Genomic DNA, 16019 nt, shown 5'->3' with positions numbered 1-16019 from the left:
TCATTCAATAAGATACAGGATCACATTATATCACAGTAATAAGTTGAATAATAAATTAATACATTAAAAAGTGTTAATACAAAATATGATCATGAAACAACTTGTATGTACTATATTAAGAGTATATTTAATAGATCTATAAATGAAAACCATTATATGTTTTAATTATATAATTAACATTAAATTTTATAATGTCAAAGATTAATTATAATTTATGTAAATTAACTGAGTATGATGACAATAAAATTTTGAATGATCCACAATTTTCAGAACTAATAGTCTTGGATATTAACAATGAAGACAAAAGTGACAAATATTCATATTTTAGCAGAAATGATTATAAAGAATATGCTTTATGTACCGGGAATTATGTAAATAAAATACAACAGGGTGACTTTGTTATTTGGGAATCTTGTAACAAGAATGATTGTTCACATCTAGTATTATTCTACGATGGTGATGATAAGTATATAGTAATCGTTCCTTATGAAGGGAATTTAATTCTTTTACACAAATCTTGTGATGGTTCTTGGATTAATATAAAAACTGAAGTCGATTTGAACAAATTGCATGTGTACGGAACCAATGGATTTTATTTAAATCCAGATTATTTTTACTACGATCTTAAAAGGAGTAATCTACAAATTTTATTTGATACTTATTGTGAAATCGTTGTTTATTCCGGGAGTTTAATATATGACCATTGCGATAATCCTATGTATGGTCACCTTTATTCTTTGTGTTTCAATTTATTAGATTCAACTTTATCAATTCATCTATCTAATGACTCAATAATGACTATTCCCTGTCCCAAGGCTCAAATGCATGTAAAAACCAATTCTATTAACCTTTATCAAGGTTATGATTGTTACAACACATCACATTTTACTTTTAAACGTGAATTGAAAGACTGTAAAGATGAAAAGGTTGTTAAGAAACTAAAATTAGATGAGGGTAAACCAAAATATATCTGCATATATGAGTGTAATTTCTATGATGATACATTTGACGTTAACGCTATCCATGTTTTTGTTGATTCCAATATGATAATGTCCACAGATAAATATGTAACATATTGCTCAGGAGGTTATAGGGATTTTAACATTAAAAAAGGATTTATATTCGCAAAAGTGGAAAACGGCCCCGAAATTTCATATGATACATTTTATCAAGGTTATTATGATTTACAAATAAATGCTACTCGTTCATTTTATCAATTAACCGAAAATCGTGATCTTGAATATAATCCCAGATATAACACTGATTATTTAGGTAAAATGAGGCCAGATATAACGAAGTTCAAATTCTACAACATGGAAGATATTGAAATATCCTCTGATGATTGTGATGTTTCATATGACGATTTTTTTTATGCAATTAGGTTCAAAACTGAATTATATAGGGTTGTCTATAATGGCAAGGAGTACTGGAATTATAATAATGATAAAAGCAATGGATTTCCTAACAAAATCTACTTCACAGACTACAATAATGATATGAACGTTTGTTTCAATGATGGCAAAATTCAAAAAGTAAAGATTAAGGTTCACTTTTTAAAATTATATACAACTGACGAGTTTGGTAATAGGGTTCAAATTGATGACAATCAGTACAGAATAAAAAAACCTTTCAAGGACCAACGTATGTATAAATTTAAGGAAGGTGTTAAGTGTACTGAGATTTGGCATTACGAATATGAGCTCGCTTGGAAGCATAAACATGGTGACCCTTATCCCTCTTCATTTACCTATGATAATTATATGTTTTCGATAAGTTTAAAATTTGAGACATATTTTATTGTTTCATTGAGAGGACGTTGTAACAAGATTTGGATTCCGATGGTATATTATATTCCAAAACATTTCAAACTATTCCAACTCAATGAGAATGGTGAAAATCTAGAATTAAATGAGAAACACTATGATTTAACGTGTTCGCACTTTGGATCAATTAAATATAATATTAAAGAATGTGATGAATGTGATGAGATTAAATTTGACGATGTAACAATTTATAAACGCAAGCAGTCAGAACAATATCCGTACACAATGACTTATTACACCTGTATGCCATTAGTTACAGGTTTGTGTAGTAATTTATCAATTAGGTGTGAAAGAAAAAAAGGGATTTGGAAGACTTACTTAAGGGAAGTGACAGATATTAGAAAAAAGTTCCGTCGTTAATATCTTATCCAATTTTATATATTATAGTCTTAAGTGCTATGATTTTAGATAAAGGAATAATATTAATATATTATATGGATTCAATAGTGGGTTTTAAAAATAAAAATTAGATTTAAATTTAGTTATATATTTATATTGATGAAAAAACTAAGAAGATATATCTGTGTGTATATTTAATAATGTTTGTAAATTTTCAGTTACGATGTTGTGAATTTTATTCCTAAATTTAATATAACGTAAGACATTTTAAAACATTTAAATTAAAATTAGAAATTTAAAAATAATATTAAGTAAATTAATATAAAAAAGAATGGAAGGTTATGATATATGTAAATTATGTGTTGAATGTAGATATTATATGATATGTGTATATGTATATGTTAATAATTAATGTTTTTTCACATTTCCATGTTACAGAGTTAATTTATAATTGTTTATACTGTTGTTTTTTTAGAGTGATTATAAGAAAATGGGCCTAAAAACTTTTGAAATACAACAATGCCGTTGCACCCTTTGCACAATCAAGTGTTGGGCACAATATTTCGAGATTCGGATCAGTAAACACATTTACTGTATTAATTCTCTTATTTTTTTACTGTCCTTTTTTTATAAAATTTTCCCCAAAAAATTTATTTCGTTTGTTAAAACATATTGACCAAGTTTTTTCATATTTTTATAAGATCCATAATATCAATCGTATGTTCATTATCTCGACCTTTACATCGTCCAATTTATCCTTATTATTAAGTATAATTTCTACGGATCCATAGATCTAATAAATCTTACTCTCTTATCAAGTTGTATTATATGTTCACAATCCATTTGACGTAACTTTACTTCCATACTTTAATTTACACAGTCCATCTTTTAATTATTTCTATAATTTATTTCATAATTTACTTTATTATCCATTTCACACTTTATATTAACATTTACAGAGACATCTTAATTCCGAAATTTACATTAGATCTCTCGGCACTATATCACCATAGCATTCCGCTTTTGATTCTTATCACATTGTCAACCTAGTAATCACGATATATTTATAGCTTAACTGACTTTCATTTCTTCTATACCTTAGCCTTATCTATTACGGACTAAAAATGTTTATCGAGGACGACCTTGGTTGTGTAATGCCTCGAATTGTAATACCTACCGATGGATTGGATTTTCTTTACGCGTCGTATTTAGAATCTAAGCCATATGACGATGAACAGTGTTCACAGCTTCTTTATTATGTTAGCTCAAGGCTTGAACCGATAACTTATGATTCCAATGGCAATCAAATTAAGGTTCCTGATGATTTCCTCAGTTCCTATATTAAAGACCGTAGATTCATTTGCAACCTTTGGCCAGGTTCGAACTTAGAGCTGTTTAAGTGGAGAGGTGAAGTTGTTCATCGCCATGACGGTCTTGATTATCCACTTAGGCTTGAATTCAATGATGAGGGCTTTTTACTTTACTACTCGGCAAAGGTCACTTTATTGCGAAAACAAGGGAATTCTTGGGAACGAAAAACTCTCGAATACCCCTCTTTTATCAAGTTCTTCTCATTTCCAGACCAAAAAACTGCTGAATCATATGGATCTCCAGTTTACAATGAAATGGTTCGTGAGAAAAACATTGGAGGAGCCCCACCATCACTTGCGGATTACTCATCACCAAGGGAAGAATTTATCGAGGATTTACGGGTTGTCACGACTCCCATCGAAGTCGCTGAGTGCATTTACCCATTATTGAATCAATTGCCTGAGGATGAGATTTACCGTAGACACCTTCTACTTGCACCTTATGAGACATCTTTTTTGGACCATGACATTGATTGTTATCCATTCGGTAAGTTTAAGTATCGATTTCTTCCATCAAATGAAACCAATGGTATCAAAATTTTTGACAAGATGTGTCTCTTGGGTAAGGAAGATCGGAAACTAGCTGAATTAGAATTCGACTGTAATAGCCGAATTCTCACAATCAACCCCGACATGTTTCCGGTTGAAGTTGACTGTGATGATCTCGATCTAACCAACCAAAACACTTCCATCGTTCCCATAAGTGAGACGTGTTTCTATTTACGATATTCTACTGACCATAAAGTATACCAAAAGGTGAATGAAATAAGGGAGTTTCTCAGTAGACGTTCTAACAACCCTACAATATAACTCACGTTTCACACCTTATGCATATTTATTCGATTATCTAAACTCCAAAGAGTTTTTAAACCATTCCATATCCAATTACCTAGCCCAGGATAGGATACGATAGTGTCAGAGTTTAATTTTTCTCTCATTTCTTCGGATTCTTAATATGTGTTATATATTATTAAAATAATTTTCTTTTTATATTACAGTTAACGTATGTTCAACCACAAGGACTCAATTATAAATTTGCAGGTAGAATCACCGCGAAGTAAATTATAGTTTCAAAAAGGTTCAAGAGCAATAACTACTCTTTGAAATGTTTTCTCATATTAATCACATTCAAATATTAACTCCATTTTAGAATATTTACTATAAAATAGTTAATATATCTAAATAATTGTGTATCACACATATTAAGATAGAAATCAATATATCAATCAATAAAATAATTGTTCATATTACATAATTGAATAATTTTATTGTTAAACTAAAATTGGATAAATGTGTATATTAAATCAGATAATATACAAAACAGTTGATAAGTGCTATATTAAGAGTATATATAATAGATCTATAAATGAAAACCATTATATGTTTTAATTGTATAATTAACTTTTAATTTTTATAATGTCAAAGATTAATTATAATTTATCTAAATTAACTCTTTATGATAAGAAAAAAATTTTGGATCCTCCAGATGTTTCAGACATAATAGTCTTGGATATTAACAATGAAGACAAAAGTGACAAATATTCATATTTTAGCAGAAATGATTATAAAGAATATGCTTTATGTACCGGGAATTATGTAAATAAAATACAACAGGGTGACTTTGTTATTTGGGAATCTTGTAACAAGAATGATTGTTCACATCTAGTATTATTTTACGATGGTGATGATAAGTATATTGTAATAGTTCCTTATGAAGGGAATTTAATTCTTTTACACAAATCTTCTGATGGTTCTTGGATTAATATAAAAACTAAAGTCGATTTGAACAAATTACAAATGTTCCAAAAAAATGGAAATGATTTATGCATAGGTATGTTTTACTACGATTTGCAGTTGTTTAATCTAAAAATCGTATTTGAAATTCGATGTGAAATGATCGTTTATCAGCGTAGGTTAATTTATAACCATTGTAATAAACCAATACATGGCCACCCATATTCATTGACTTTTAATTTGAAAGATGGAACTATCTCAATTCACTTAACTGATGAGTCAATACTAACTTTTCAAAATTTAAAGACTGAATTACCTGAAATAACAAATTTTCGTATTTCTGATAAAAATGATGATTGTTATAAACCATCACATTTCAATGTTAATCATGGTGTTGAAGTCTATAAAGATGAGCAACTACATAAGCAACTATGTTTATACGGTTTTAAAAAACACATTTGTTCAGCTTATAAAAATTATTATGATAAATCTGTTGACACTGAAGCTGAGAGTGTTATTGTTGACGGTAATTTGATAATGTCGACCGACAAATATGTAACGTATTGCTCACAATCAGTTAGGGGTTTCGAAGCTAAACAAGGATATTATATTGGAAAGATATTAAATCGCTCACCACGTTATGGAAATTTGGATTTACCTCAGTATATTTATAATAAAAAAACAATACGTAATTCACGTTATTTATCAACTGAAAATCGTGATCTTGAATATAATTACAAATATTGTATAGATTATTTTGGTTCAATAAGACCAGATATAACAAGGTTGAAGTTCTACAACATGGAAGATATTGAAATCACTTCTGATGGTTTTGATGTCACACATGACGATTTTTTTTATGCAATTAGGTTCAAAACTGAATTATATAGGGTTGTCTATAATGGCAAGGAGTACTGGAATTATAATAATGATAATAGTAATGGATTTCCTAACAAAATCTACTTCACAGACTACAATAATGATATGAACGTTTGTTTCAATGATGGCAAAATCGTAAAGGTAAAGATTAAGGTTCACTTTTTAAAATTATATACAACTGACGAGTTTGGTAATAGCGTCCCTATAAACGAGAACTACTGTAGAATCACAAAGCCAGAAAAGTGCAAACAATTATATAAACTTAAAGAAGGTGCGAAGTGTACTGAGATCTACTTCTATGATGTAGAGCTTATATGGAAGCACAAGGAAGGTGATCCATATCCCATTTCAATCTGTTATGATTATGAATTTTATGAAGCAAGCGTAAGATTTGAAAAATATTTCATTATTTCAATGAGAGGCCGCCATAACACGACTTGGGATACCCTCTTATTTCCAATTCCGAGATCTTTAAAACTATTCCAACTTAATGGGCATGGTGAAACTGTAGAATTGAATGACAAACACTATTTTTTAACCTGTGATCACTTCGGAGACTTCCGATATAAAATGAATAAAAACGTTGAATGCGTTGAGATAAAACTGGGTGATTTAAGTATTTGGAGACACCAACCATCCCAGCCATATCCACACACAGTGTCTTATTTAATTTTCCACGGATTTATTACAGGATTTTGTAAAACTTTAAACATTAAGATGGAAAGAAAAAGAGGAATTTGGATTACTAAATTCCACCCGATTCAATTATTCGAAAAATTCCGTAGAAATAAGAAACTTAAATTGACTAATTCAAAGTCGTAATAATATATATAATATATGATATGAATAATTAGATTTGTTTTAGATTCAAGTCGACGTTCTTCAAAATGTCCTCTACTACTAAACTGTTAGAAGTAATAGGTGAAGTATGGTCGAATTTCAAGTTTTCAATGTTTTTCTTAACTAACATGCGCTCATTCATGTTAGCTTTAATATCATATGGGCTATTGAATCCCGTGTTTGATATTGAGTCATCATCACATTTGATAGTATTAATGCGATTGTCAATTGGAGTACTGAAATTTGGAGTATTGTTTTTGTGAGAATTACTATCAGATGTACGAATGTTCATAAAGGGTCTGGGAGCTGAAAACTTTTGAAGACCAGTCCTGATAACAGGTTTAGGAGGAATGAAATTTGTAAGCATGAATTCATTCTTTTGAAAAACGTCAATTACATCAATGATGTTTCGAGGTGTGATGAACTCACGTCTAAAAATGCATTAGTAATAATAAAAATGGTTAATTGATTAAATAACACCCTGGAAGAGAGTCCAAATCGGACTTGAAAATATCGAGAGTATCAACGAGTCTTCCGAAGCTGTTAGAGTATTCATTCAACTCGTATAGAGAAAGGCTTATTGAACCATGGTTACAGACTGCCTTCAAGAGTCCAGAGTACCACTTCTTCTTTTTAGTGTTAACGTTAGAGGTGTAGTTGCAATTGTACACAATCGAATTTAGAGCCATTAGAAATATATTACAATTGAATAATCGATAATTTATATAATGTATAGAAATTTTAACAGAATCAATAGGTCTGAAAGTGACATTAATACGAATAAAGATAATTAAAAATACATTTATAGAATCAGCATATCCATAAGCATCACGAAGTAAACCGAACTTAAGATAACCGTCTGATGAAATTCATTAATTAAGAACAAAATACCATCATCGTCTTCGTCGTTGGGAAGAACCTCAATGGTCTAATTCAAATATAAAATATATCATTAATTAGATAAAGCTAACTAATATAAATAGATAATGAATCAAAAATACCAAATTGTTAGGTAGATTGTTAGAATAATCAGCTGAATTGTAGTAGTTGAAGCCTTGATCATAAGGTTGGTTGTAATAATAAGGGTTGGTTGAAGATAAATTAGCTTTTTCCTAATAAAAAATAATAAATCTTCAAATGTTTTGTTTCTTACTGTGGATTTTTGGTTTTGTGATGTTGATAAAGAGCAGATGTGTAATGTGAAATTGAGGAAAATAATGTGAAAAAATAAAATTAGTATGCAAGCTGTTCTTTTTATACTTATTGAAACCATTTAATTTTTATTAATGGTTGTTACGATATTAATTAAAAATGTGTGTGATACATTTCGATAATGATGTTGTAGTGTTAATGGGTAGATTTTTGTATTTTTTTAGTTTTTAACTCATTTTAATAATATATAATTTTCATTGATTTCATAAATAATTTCTTCTTATTAATAATTTTAAATAATAGGTAATTTTCAATCCCAATTATAATTTCATGGTAAATAATATAAACATCGTTAGTGGATTTAATTTTTTATTGCTAATTAAAAGAAATAAGATATTATGCACTCGAGGAACTATATCTCGTAGAACTTGGTACCCTCGAGTTGATAGTAAGAAGATAAACGTCGTTTTACTGAAGGATTCCGAGGGTTTGGGCAAAGCAGGGGAGATTGTAACTACTTCTAGAGGTTTTGCCAATTATCATCTTTTTCCAAATGCTATCGCAGCTTACGCAAACTGGTACAATATCGATCTTTACTGTAATAAGGATTCTGATTCCACTACACATTCAACTAAACGTTTGTATTTATTTTAGCTTATTTTTACCCCAATTTAGCAATATTTTTTTATTAATATTATTAAGCAACAAAAATAATTTTTTTATGAATTTTTGCCATGCTATGTGTAGGAGATGTACTAACGGGTGAAGTTTTATCAAAGGATGTTAAACCTGAATATGTATTATTCAGTAGTCGTTTCAGAAAGTTTGATTTGAATTTTGATGTTAGAACGTTTGTTTCTGATTCCAAGAGGCTCTGTTCTCCCATATCCATATATCAAGTTCTTGATGAATTCTCCAATAAATATACTATTGACATAATTCCATCTCAGATAAGAGAAATAAGGTGTAAGGATACCGGTTCAGTCCTTGATATCTTTGATGCTTTTGAATATATGTCCTTTAGAACTGTTGGTACCTTTGAAATTACTATTAAATTCCCTCTAACTGACGACCCTGATAATGCTATAAAGTTTACCCTCTCCATTAATTCTCTTGATTACGCGTAATTTCTTTATTATATTAATGATTGTTTAGGTCAAAACATCAGTCTGATACTTTAGACTTTCAACTACCCAGTTAATATTTTGTTTATTCTTACTCTATATACACTTCCATCACATCTAGTATACTTATGTGCATATACACTAGCGCATATAAAACTATATACCACTAAAATTCAGTTCAGATTATTAATTACGTAATTAAGTGTGTTTACTGAGTTTGAATCAACTAGTTTCTTGTCAATTAAAACCTTCGATAAAGATTCTAAAACTGGCTTCAGCTGATTGTTGTGGCAGTATCCAGTAGTCTGGGTGAAGTTGTGCATGAGGAGCTCAAGGGTCATGAAGTGCCTTACTGAAACTGGTGCTGCCCACGAAGTATCATTTTTTAAATCCTCAGTACATGTTAGGAGTGACTTATGAATTAATTGAACCAGGTTGTTGATAACATTTGACTCATTGTTGTGAACGCATGCAATTGCAAAGTTCTGGCACAACACTGACAACGGCTGCTGGATTAACTTATTACTCATTCCTCCTATTAGGGAAACCGATTCCATTATCTACAATGGTTATTAACACATTTATCGATTTATGAGTAATTATAAGGTATTACTGATTCTGAATGTCTGAACATCACTGATCTTGAGATTGAGGGGTGTAGGAGGTTTGCGAACATTTGTAGGCACACTGAAAACAACTGGGGGTTCTCAGAGTTTTTAAGCGCTTCGTTTGCTGAGAATATCACCTTAGATCTAATAAAACATCGTTCTATGATAAAAGATACCCCTGGTTTCTTGTTTTAAACAATTGTTCCGTAAATAAATAAACACTCGACGCCTTGATCAGGTCAAAGACAGGTAACCGTTCACTCACGGGCCAGTCCAACATCTTAACAACCCATGATATATCATATCTACGCATTTACTATAATTGTTATTGATTTAAAATTGTGTTATAAAACACATTATTCATGTGTGTATATACAGTAATAGGGTAAAACTAACGAATCTCTCAGGCTTGAAGTATCATTTTGAAAGAACTGTTTAACGTACAGCAGCTCAGTATCCAGCAAAGTCTAAAATACAATATATTTAGCTTTATTTACTTTGTTTTCTTCAGAGTATTTGAGTATTAACTCCTGGGCCTTCTCGCTGTTAAACTTCTTGAACAGGGTCATATCAAGTATCTTTTCCCCACTAGTCCGGGTAACTTTAGGCCTTACTACACACTCCTAAACATTATTTTCTAGATTTTGTAAAATACTAATTTGTTATTAGGCTGTAAAGGAGATTTTCCCGGCTTTAATTTCCACAATGTTACTTTCCCACTCAATTCGATTGTTGCTATTCCGTTATACGTAGTCTCAACCACCTAATATTATCATTCAGGATAATATTATCAACATTATTCATATGAATATTATGGAGAACCTGCCAAACTGACGACTCTAGTGCAATTGTCTGTAGTAGTTGCCCATTTTTAGTGCTCCAAACTCTCACTGTTTTATCCTCTGAGGCTGTAAACGCCACATCAAACATTTTTGAGTGCCTTACATCTGCTCAATTTTATATGCCATGTACAGAATTGTAATAACTATAGTATTACCATACACAAATCCTTCGTGTAACTCCATACTGAAGAGTAAAAGCAATGAGTTGTTAAAGCACTTGATGGTACAGTCGTTAGAGCATGTCAAGAAGTTATCTTTAATACTGACTGCTCTAATTGCATCATCGTGTAACTCTAAACATTAATATTGTTGATATATCGTACTCTTTGATTTAACCAAGTTTGTTCCGTTCCAAAAGCACAAATCACCATTCTGCATAGCAGTCACTACTTCGCCAGTTGCAAGGCTGTTCACATAAACTAAACATAAATTATTATTTATATATAGTGATGAATTGCTATAACAAATGAGTAGTGTGGCGTATTAAAGTTTGTATAATTGGCACCTGAATATTTATATTGTGTTGATTGAATGCGATAGAGTTGAGTTCCCGATAAAACGTCCCAAACAATAGCTGTTCCATCCCAACTTCCACTTACGAGTTTACTTGAATCTTGCATTTCGTGTAAACTACACACAACATCATCATGGCCCTGTATCAGATTTCTTAAACCAGAGCTTTTATAGTTTATACATAATTAATTACTACATTTGAATGTCACTAACCTCAAGAGTGAGTAACTTCTTCCCTGCCAGATTAACCCTATGTATTAGCTTATCCCTTCCACAGGTATAAACACACAATTGGTGTTCATAAAGTGTTAATTCACAGTTAGGATTAGACTCCAGTGCTGACATGTCCAAGAAATCATTAAGAAGTTGTGAAGGGATGATACACATAACAGTATTGACATGAGCCATGAACCTGGAAACTATGTTACAATCTCCCAAACTAGTCAATTTCCAAACAACCACATCCCCTTCTGCACCCCCTGTAACCAAATACTCGTGATTGAAGGCGTGGTTGTCTGGAGAATCTGACGAATTGAGTAGCGATAAGTGTTTCTCGGCAATGTTGCAACCACATCTAACACCTCTTTCATGGCCAAATAACTCTCTATGCAAATCATAGGAACCGTTATAAGGGTTCAAATCCACTGAATTTTTATCAACAGAATCCATTAATTTAAGGCAATTTATTAAAATAATTTACAGTTGATTTAAAAAACTGATGTTTAAATTAGAAAGATTCATCAAAATAAACTAAAATTCATTATAACTAATTAAAATAATTATTTCTTAGTAATAACCAATTAAAAAATAAATAGTTAGTATTTAAAAAGGAAACAATTTACTAATGGATGGGGAAATAACTAATTATTCACACATTTTAATCAATATATTATGTAATCATTCAGTTTTTATGTTTTAACTATTAATTATAAATTATATGGATCAATAATATTTGTTTAAAAACTTTGTATTTTAGTGATTCCATTGTACTATATTTACACATTACGGATTCTTTAAAAAATATATGATATTATCGGTTAATTTCCTTTATGCATTTATTTTAATTTACAAAAAAGATGTTTTCAATGCTTTAATCATTTTAATATATCCTATCGCATCCGTATGTTTGTTTAAATCAAATATTTCATCATTTGTAACAAACCGCTTTACACATAATTTACTAAATCGGAACATAAATAATAAAACAACTTCAAACAGCTGTAATAACTATTCAATATCAATAGGCGCTGGAAAAAATGACTTTAAGGAGTTTAAAATTTACTCTCGGGATAACAGAAACCCATACTATCCCGAGGAAAGGTTCTATAAAATGATCACCGATAAGTATTCAGAAGTAGACCAACTCATAGAACAACATAAAGACCAAAATGACAAACTTCAGGCACGTATATATACTTAATTTACCGTAAATATCTTTATATTTATTATGTTGTAGTTGAGGCTGAATTATTTGCAATGTACATCAAATTTGAAGCTTTCCGATATGCTTAGGAGAAATAGTAACAATACACACCACAAACTATGTGTAATTGCTGATATGAAGAGAAGAACTCCAACACATAACCCAAAGTGTGATAATAACGTACTTTCCTACACCGACGCGGGTGAAGTGGCCATGAATATGGCCTCAGTGGGTATGAAAATATTCAATTAACCAGTTTAATAATTAATATTCAGGGTTTGACGTAATATTTGTAAATGTTGACCAGATTAACTACGGTGGCCATATCAACGACCTGAATAAAGTTTTCTTAAACTTGAGAAAGCTAGGCAGAACAAAGAGACCGGCAATAGTCATGAAAGATATCATTCTACATCCAATCCAAGTTTGTATCTTATATATCATTTTAAAGTTAAACTGAATGTATATATAGATAGCACAAGCTGTGGAAATGAGAGCGGACGGAGTTATTTTGAATGCAGCAATACTCGGGAATGCCTTGCAAGATTTACTAACCGCATGTGTGACCATGGGAATTGAGGCAATAGTTGAAGTTCATACCACAGCCGATGCGCTCAGATCAGCAGATATAGGGTTTAATCACTTCATGGTAATTAATTAACTATTTTACTCAACTATATATACATCTACATTATACACTGCTAATAGTCACCTGTATATATCTGTGTGTATAGATAAATCAATGGGATAGAATAAAAAATAAACTATACCCAACAAGAGCATTAGAAATCAAGGAAGCGTTACCAGATAATGCTATAACAATTGCAGCGGGCGGTATAATGACGATGGAGCAAGTACATATGTTAGCGCTCGCGGGCATAGACGGCGTTTGTTTCGGAAGAAGACTTGTATGCCCGGACGTACCAGATTTCATTAACCAAGTGAAGAGTTGGAAAGGACCCTCAAAACCTATTCTGAAACTAAGTAAGGAGAAGTTTTTTTCAACGACATCCATTGATACAACAAATGAAGATAAACAAACGCCCAACGATGGTAGTAAATTTAACATAAAACTGAGAGATAATCACCTGGCATTACTCAATGAAATGAACTACTTTTACTTCGGAATGGGTAACGAAGTTAAAATTTCAGACGAAATTAAAGAAATTAATAAAATTCCAGAGTACAAAATAGATTATGAGAAGGAGCTGACAGATGATCAGAAGGCAAGAGAAGTTACTATCAATATAGGAACACCAACATCGGAGAATTCTACACAACGAGTGGTGAGCTTTAAATAAATATTACTTAAGGCATACTTTAATAAGCTTGATAAACGCTAGTTTGTACCTGTGTGTATTGTAACATTTCTGTTTTAGACTGATTTAACCAGGACTATTGAGGGCCAAGATGAAAACTTTGACTTTAACATACATGAACATAACCGAAGGATGGAAATGTTCATGTTAAAATGGTTTGTGGAGAAGAAGAAATGGATAAAAGAAAACATTAAGAGTTATGAAAACGAAGAGGAAGCTTCAAGAGCGTATGACCTTAAGAAGGCAATTGAAATGTATAACCATTTTAGATATGTAACAAGGCCAGCAATGGAAGGAGTTTTAACAAAAGAAGAAATGCTTGAAACTGAACAAAAATTATTGGAAAATATCAAGCGTATGTATGAATCAGCTCCAAAGGAAAATGGGAAAGTGAAACTAAATTTTGATAATATCACAACACCGAATTAATATTTATTTTTATAATATTTTCAAACATTTTAAACTCAATGTGTGAAGTATTTAGTGGCAATCACTCTTATATTCATTGTAATGGATTCGTAAATGGTATTCAAATTTTCCTGTAAATTTTTAATAATTTTAATTTTCACAAATAAGTCAAAATGTTTTGACTACACCGATGATGAATCCAAGTTAGAAGAATCCGTTTTAAATGGTTACTTATCAGAGTGTAGACTAAGTGCACAGGATTCTACATTCCCCTGCCTGAGGCAGAAACTTATTAACCATAATGTCGAATACTCTGGAGAATATTCATGTAATTTATACACAACATACTACCTTTGGCTTATTTCCTTGACGAATCTATCACCTAACACTGTAATATATAATGAAGTACCCTTAGAGGCTTATCAGTCACATTTGTACAGGAATAATTACATTAAAGAACCCAAATTCGCTCCTTTGTACTATAAAATTAAGTTTAATGACTTTTATACTCATTTGAGAAAGTATATCCACGAAGATGTAAACGGTACACACTCAAATTTATATACTCGTTTGAATAAAATATTCAATACTCCGACGATAGTTTTAGAAGCCAAATCGTCATACACTTCAGTTTATGATGAGAGTATCGATTTAAAACTAATAGGAGATAATATAAACTATGTTGACTCATACACTAAATCTTTCCTGTTGTTTGTTGATTATTATCTCTTCATGCCCTTGAAAAGAAGCGCATATAGGATAAAATTTCTAAACTCTTGTCCAAATCTTTACAAATTAAGGTTGTTCTTACACTCGAAGTCATATTTTAGAGGATTTAAAAGGCATAAAAAACTTATTTTGGACAAACCAAGGTTAATAAAATATGTATATCTAGTCAAGTATTTTAATATATACAATAGGGATACGAATGATATGATTCAATCAAGTGACAGTGAGATGACACCATTTATTCCTTTACCAGTTCATAGTAATGGTGACAGGATGGGAGATTTGCCATTATTTGCAACATCTGTAGACCAAAGATTTTACATACTAATAGAAAATATCATCAGAAAACTACCTGAAGTCAATAGGAAAATAGTACACATATTTGAACTTTTGGAAAAGTTCGTGGAGAAGTTGTATAAAGTGTCAGATTTAAGAACAATACCCACATTGGATAGCTTCTATATACTTGAAGTAACACCAAAATCGACAGGAATCACGTTGTATAACATGTTCACACCAAAAGAAAGGAAGTTAATACTGGATTATAAAGATAGCATATTAGTATCATCGCATGTTTCCAAATTAGATTTTGACCATTTCATACTACAAATCGTTAAAAAATTCATAATAACAACACCAATTGTTGTGATATTTACAATTGTGATTTTTAAATATATCAACACATTTGGAAAATAAACACATCCGAACTTTTTAAAATAATATAATAATGGTGTAAGCTATTTATTTCAGCATATAACTGAGTAATGTGTTTAAATATCCAATAATGGTATGGATGTTAACGGGTGATTCCAAAATGAATCTAAAGATTAAATAAAGTATATTTATATTTAAAAACATTAAATTTATCGTCGAAATATTTTATAAAATATTAACTGGGTGAGTAAAAATATAATTT

At 30.7% G+C, this 16019-nt stretch overlaps 9 protein-coding genes across 9 annotated transcripts; 6 read left to right on the top strand and 3 right to left on the bottom strand.

Annotated features, from left to right (window-relative positions):
* Positions 1-200: 200 nt before the first annotated feature.
* TpMuguga_02g02290 (uncharacterized protein) lies at positions 201-2183 on the top strand (the record flags this gene model as incomplete). Its single annotated transcript, XM_061305552.1, has 1 exon — positions 201-2183. The coding sequence occupies exon 1, from the start codon at positions 717-719 to the stop codon at positions 2181-2183; it is 1467 nt and encodes a 488-aa protein (XP_061162114.1). The 5' UTR covers positions 201-716.
* A 1103-nt stretch (positions 2184-3286) lies between these two features.
* TpMuguga_02g00275 (uncharacterized protein) lies at positions 3287-4486 on the top strand (the record flags this gene model as incomplete). The annotated part of the gene is made up of 1 exon (XM_759748.2): positions 3287-4486. The coding sequence occupies one exon, from the start codon at positions 3287-3289 to the stop codon at positions 4340-4342; it is 1056 nt and encodes a 351-aa protein (XP_764841.1). The 3' UTR covers positions 4343-4486.
* A 462-nt stretch (positions 4487-4948) lies between these two features.
* TpMuguga_02g00274 (uncharacterized protein) lies at positions 4949-6967 on the top strand (the record flags this gene model as incomplete). Its single annotated transcript, XM_759747.1, has 1 exon — positions 4949-6967. The coding sequence occupies one exon, from the start codon at positions 4949-4951 to the stop codon at positions 6965-6967; it is 2019 nt and encodes a 672-aa protein (XP_764840.1).
* Positions 6968-6979: 12 nt separating this feature from the next.
* Positions 6980-7674, bottom strand: TpMuguga_02g02065 (uncharacterized protein; the record flags this gene model as incomplete). The annotated part of the gene is made up of 2 exons (XM_061305517.1): positions 6980-7416; positions 7466-7674. The coding sequence occupies 2 exons, from the start codon at positions 7672-7674 to the stop codon at positions 6996-6998; spliced, it is 630 nt and encodes a 209-aa protein (XP_061162113.1). The 3' UTR covers positions 6980-6995.
* Positions 7675-7735: 61 nt separating this feature from the next.
* Positions 7736-8297, bottom strand: TpMuguga_02g02395 (putative integral membrane protein; the record flags this gene model as incomplete). Its single annotated transcript, XM_061305567.1, has 5 exons — positions 8139-8297; positions 7987-8097; positions 7877-7913; positions 7786-7844; positions 7736-7744 (listed from the first exon to the last, which is right to left on the bottom strand). The coding sequence occupies exons 1-5, from the start codon at positions 8256-8258 to the stop codon at positions 7736-7738; spliced, it is 336 nt and encodes a 111-aa protein (XP_061162112.1). The 5' UTR covers positions 8259-8297.
* A 48-nt stretch (positions 8298-8345) lies between these two features.
* Positions 8346-9355, top strand: TpMuguga_02g00272 (Ribosomal protein L9 domain protein). Its single transcript, XM_759745.2, has 3 exons — positions 8346-8774; positions 8885-9260; positions 9293-9355. The coding sequence occupies exons 1-3, from the start codon at positions 8468-8470 to the stop codon at positions 9336-9338; spliced, it is 729 nt and encodes a 242-aa protein (XP_764838.1). The 5' UTR covers positions 8346-8467; the 3' UTR covers positions 9339-9355.
* A 73-nt stretch (positions 9356-9428) lies between these two features.
* On the bottom strand, positions 9429-12033 carry DOA1. The gene is made up of 11 exons (XM_061305537.1): positions 11438-12033; positions 11217-11364; positions 11035-11130; positions 10867-11004; positions 10692-10816; positions 10525-10632; positions 10367-10492; positions 10266-10336; positions 10046-10174; positions 9875-10013; positions 9429-9821 (listed from the first exon to the last, which is right to left on the bottom strand). Exons 1-11 carry the CDS (start codon positions 11891-11893, stop codon positions 9435-9437), a joined length of 1923 nt encoding a protein of 640 aa, XP_061162111.1. The 5' UTR covers positions 11894-12033; the 3' UTR covers positions 9429-9434.
* Positions 12034-12174: 141 nt separating this feature from the next.
* TRP3 (Indole-3-glycerol phosphate synthase family protein) lies at positions 12175-14395 on the top strand (the record flags this gene model as incomplete). Its single annotated transcript, XM_759742.2, has 6 exons — positions 12175-12626; positions 12681-12879; positions 12923-13071; positions 13120-13296; positions 13382-13933; positions 14027-14395. Exons 1-6 carry the CDS (start codon positions 12249-12251, stop codon positions 14393-14395), a joined length of 1824 nt encoding a protein of 607 aa, XP_764835.2. The 5' UTR covers positions 12175-12248.
* TpMuguga_02g00268 (putative integral membrane protein) lies at positions 14374-15903 on the top strand. The gene has a single exon (XM_061305348.1). It carries the CDS (start codon positions 14489-14491, stop codon positions 15797-15799), a length of 1311 nt encoding a protein of 436 aa, XP_061161320.1. The 5' UTR covers positions 14374-14488; the 3' UTR covers positions 15800-15903.
* Positions 15904-16019: the final 116 nt, after the last annotated feature.

Source organism: Theileria parva, chromosome 2, assembly GCF_000165365.1.
Source record: "Theileria parva strain Muguga chromosome 2, complete sequence, whole genome shotgun sequence".
Classification (NCBI taxonomy): Eukaryota; Apicomplexa; class Aconoidasida; order Piroplasmida; family Theileriidae; genus Theileria; species Theileria parva.
The sequence above is the reverse complement of the archived record's forward strand: the minus strand, read 5'-3'. Positions and strand labels throughout refer to the sequence as shown.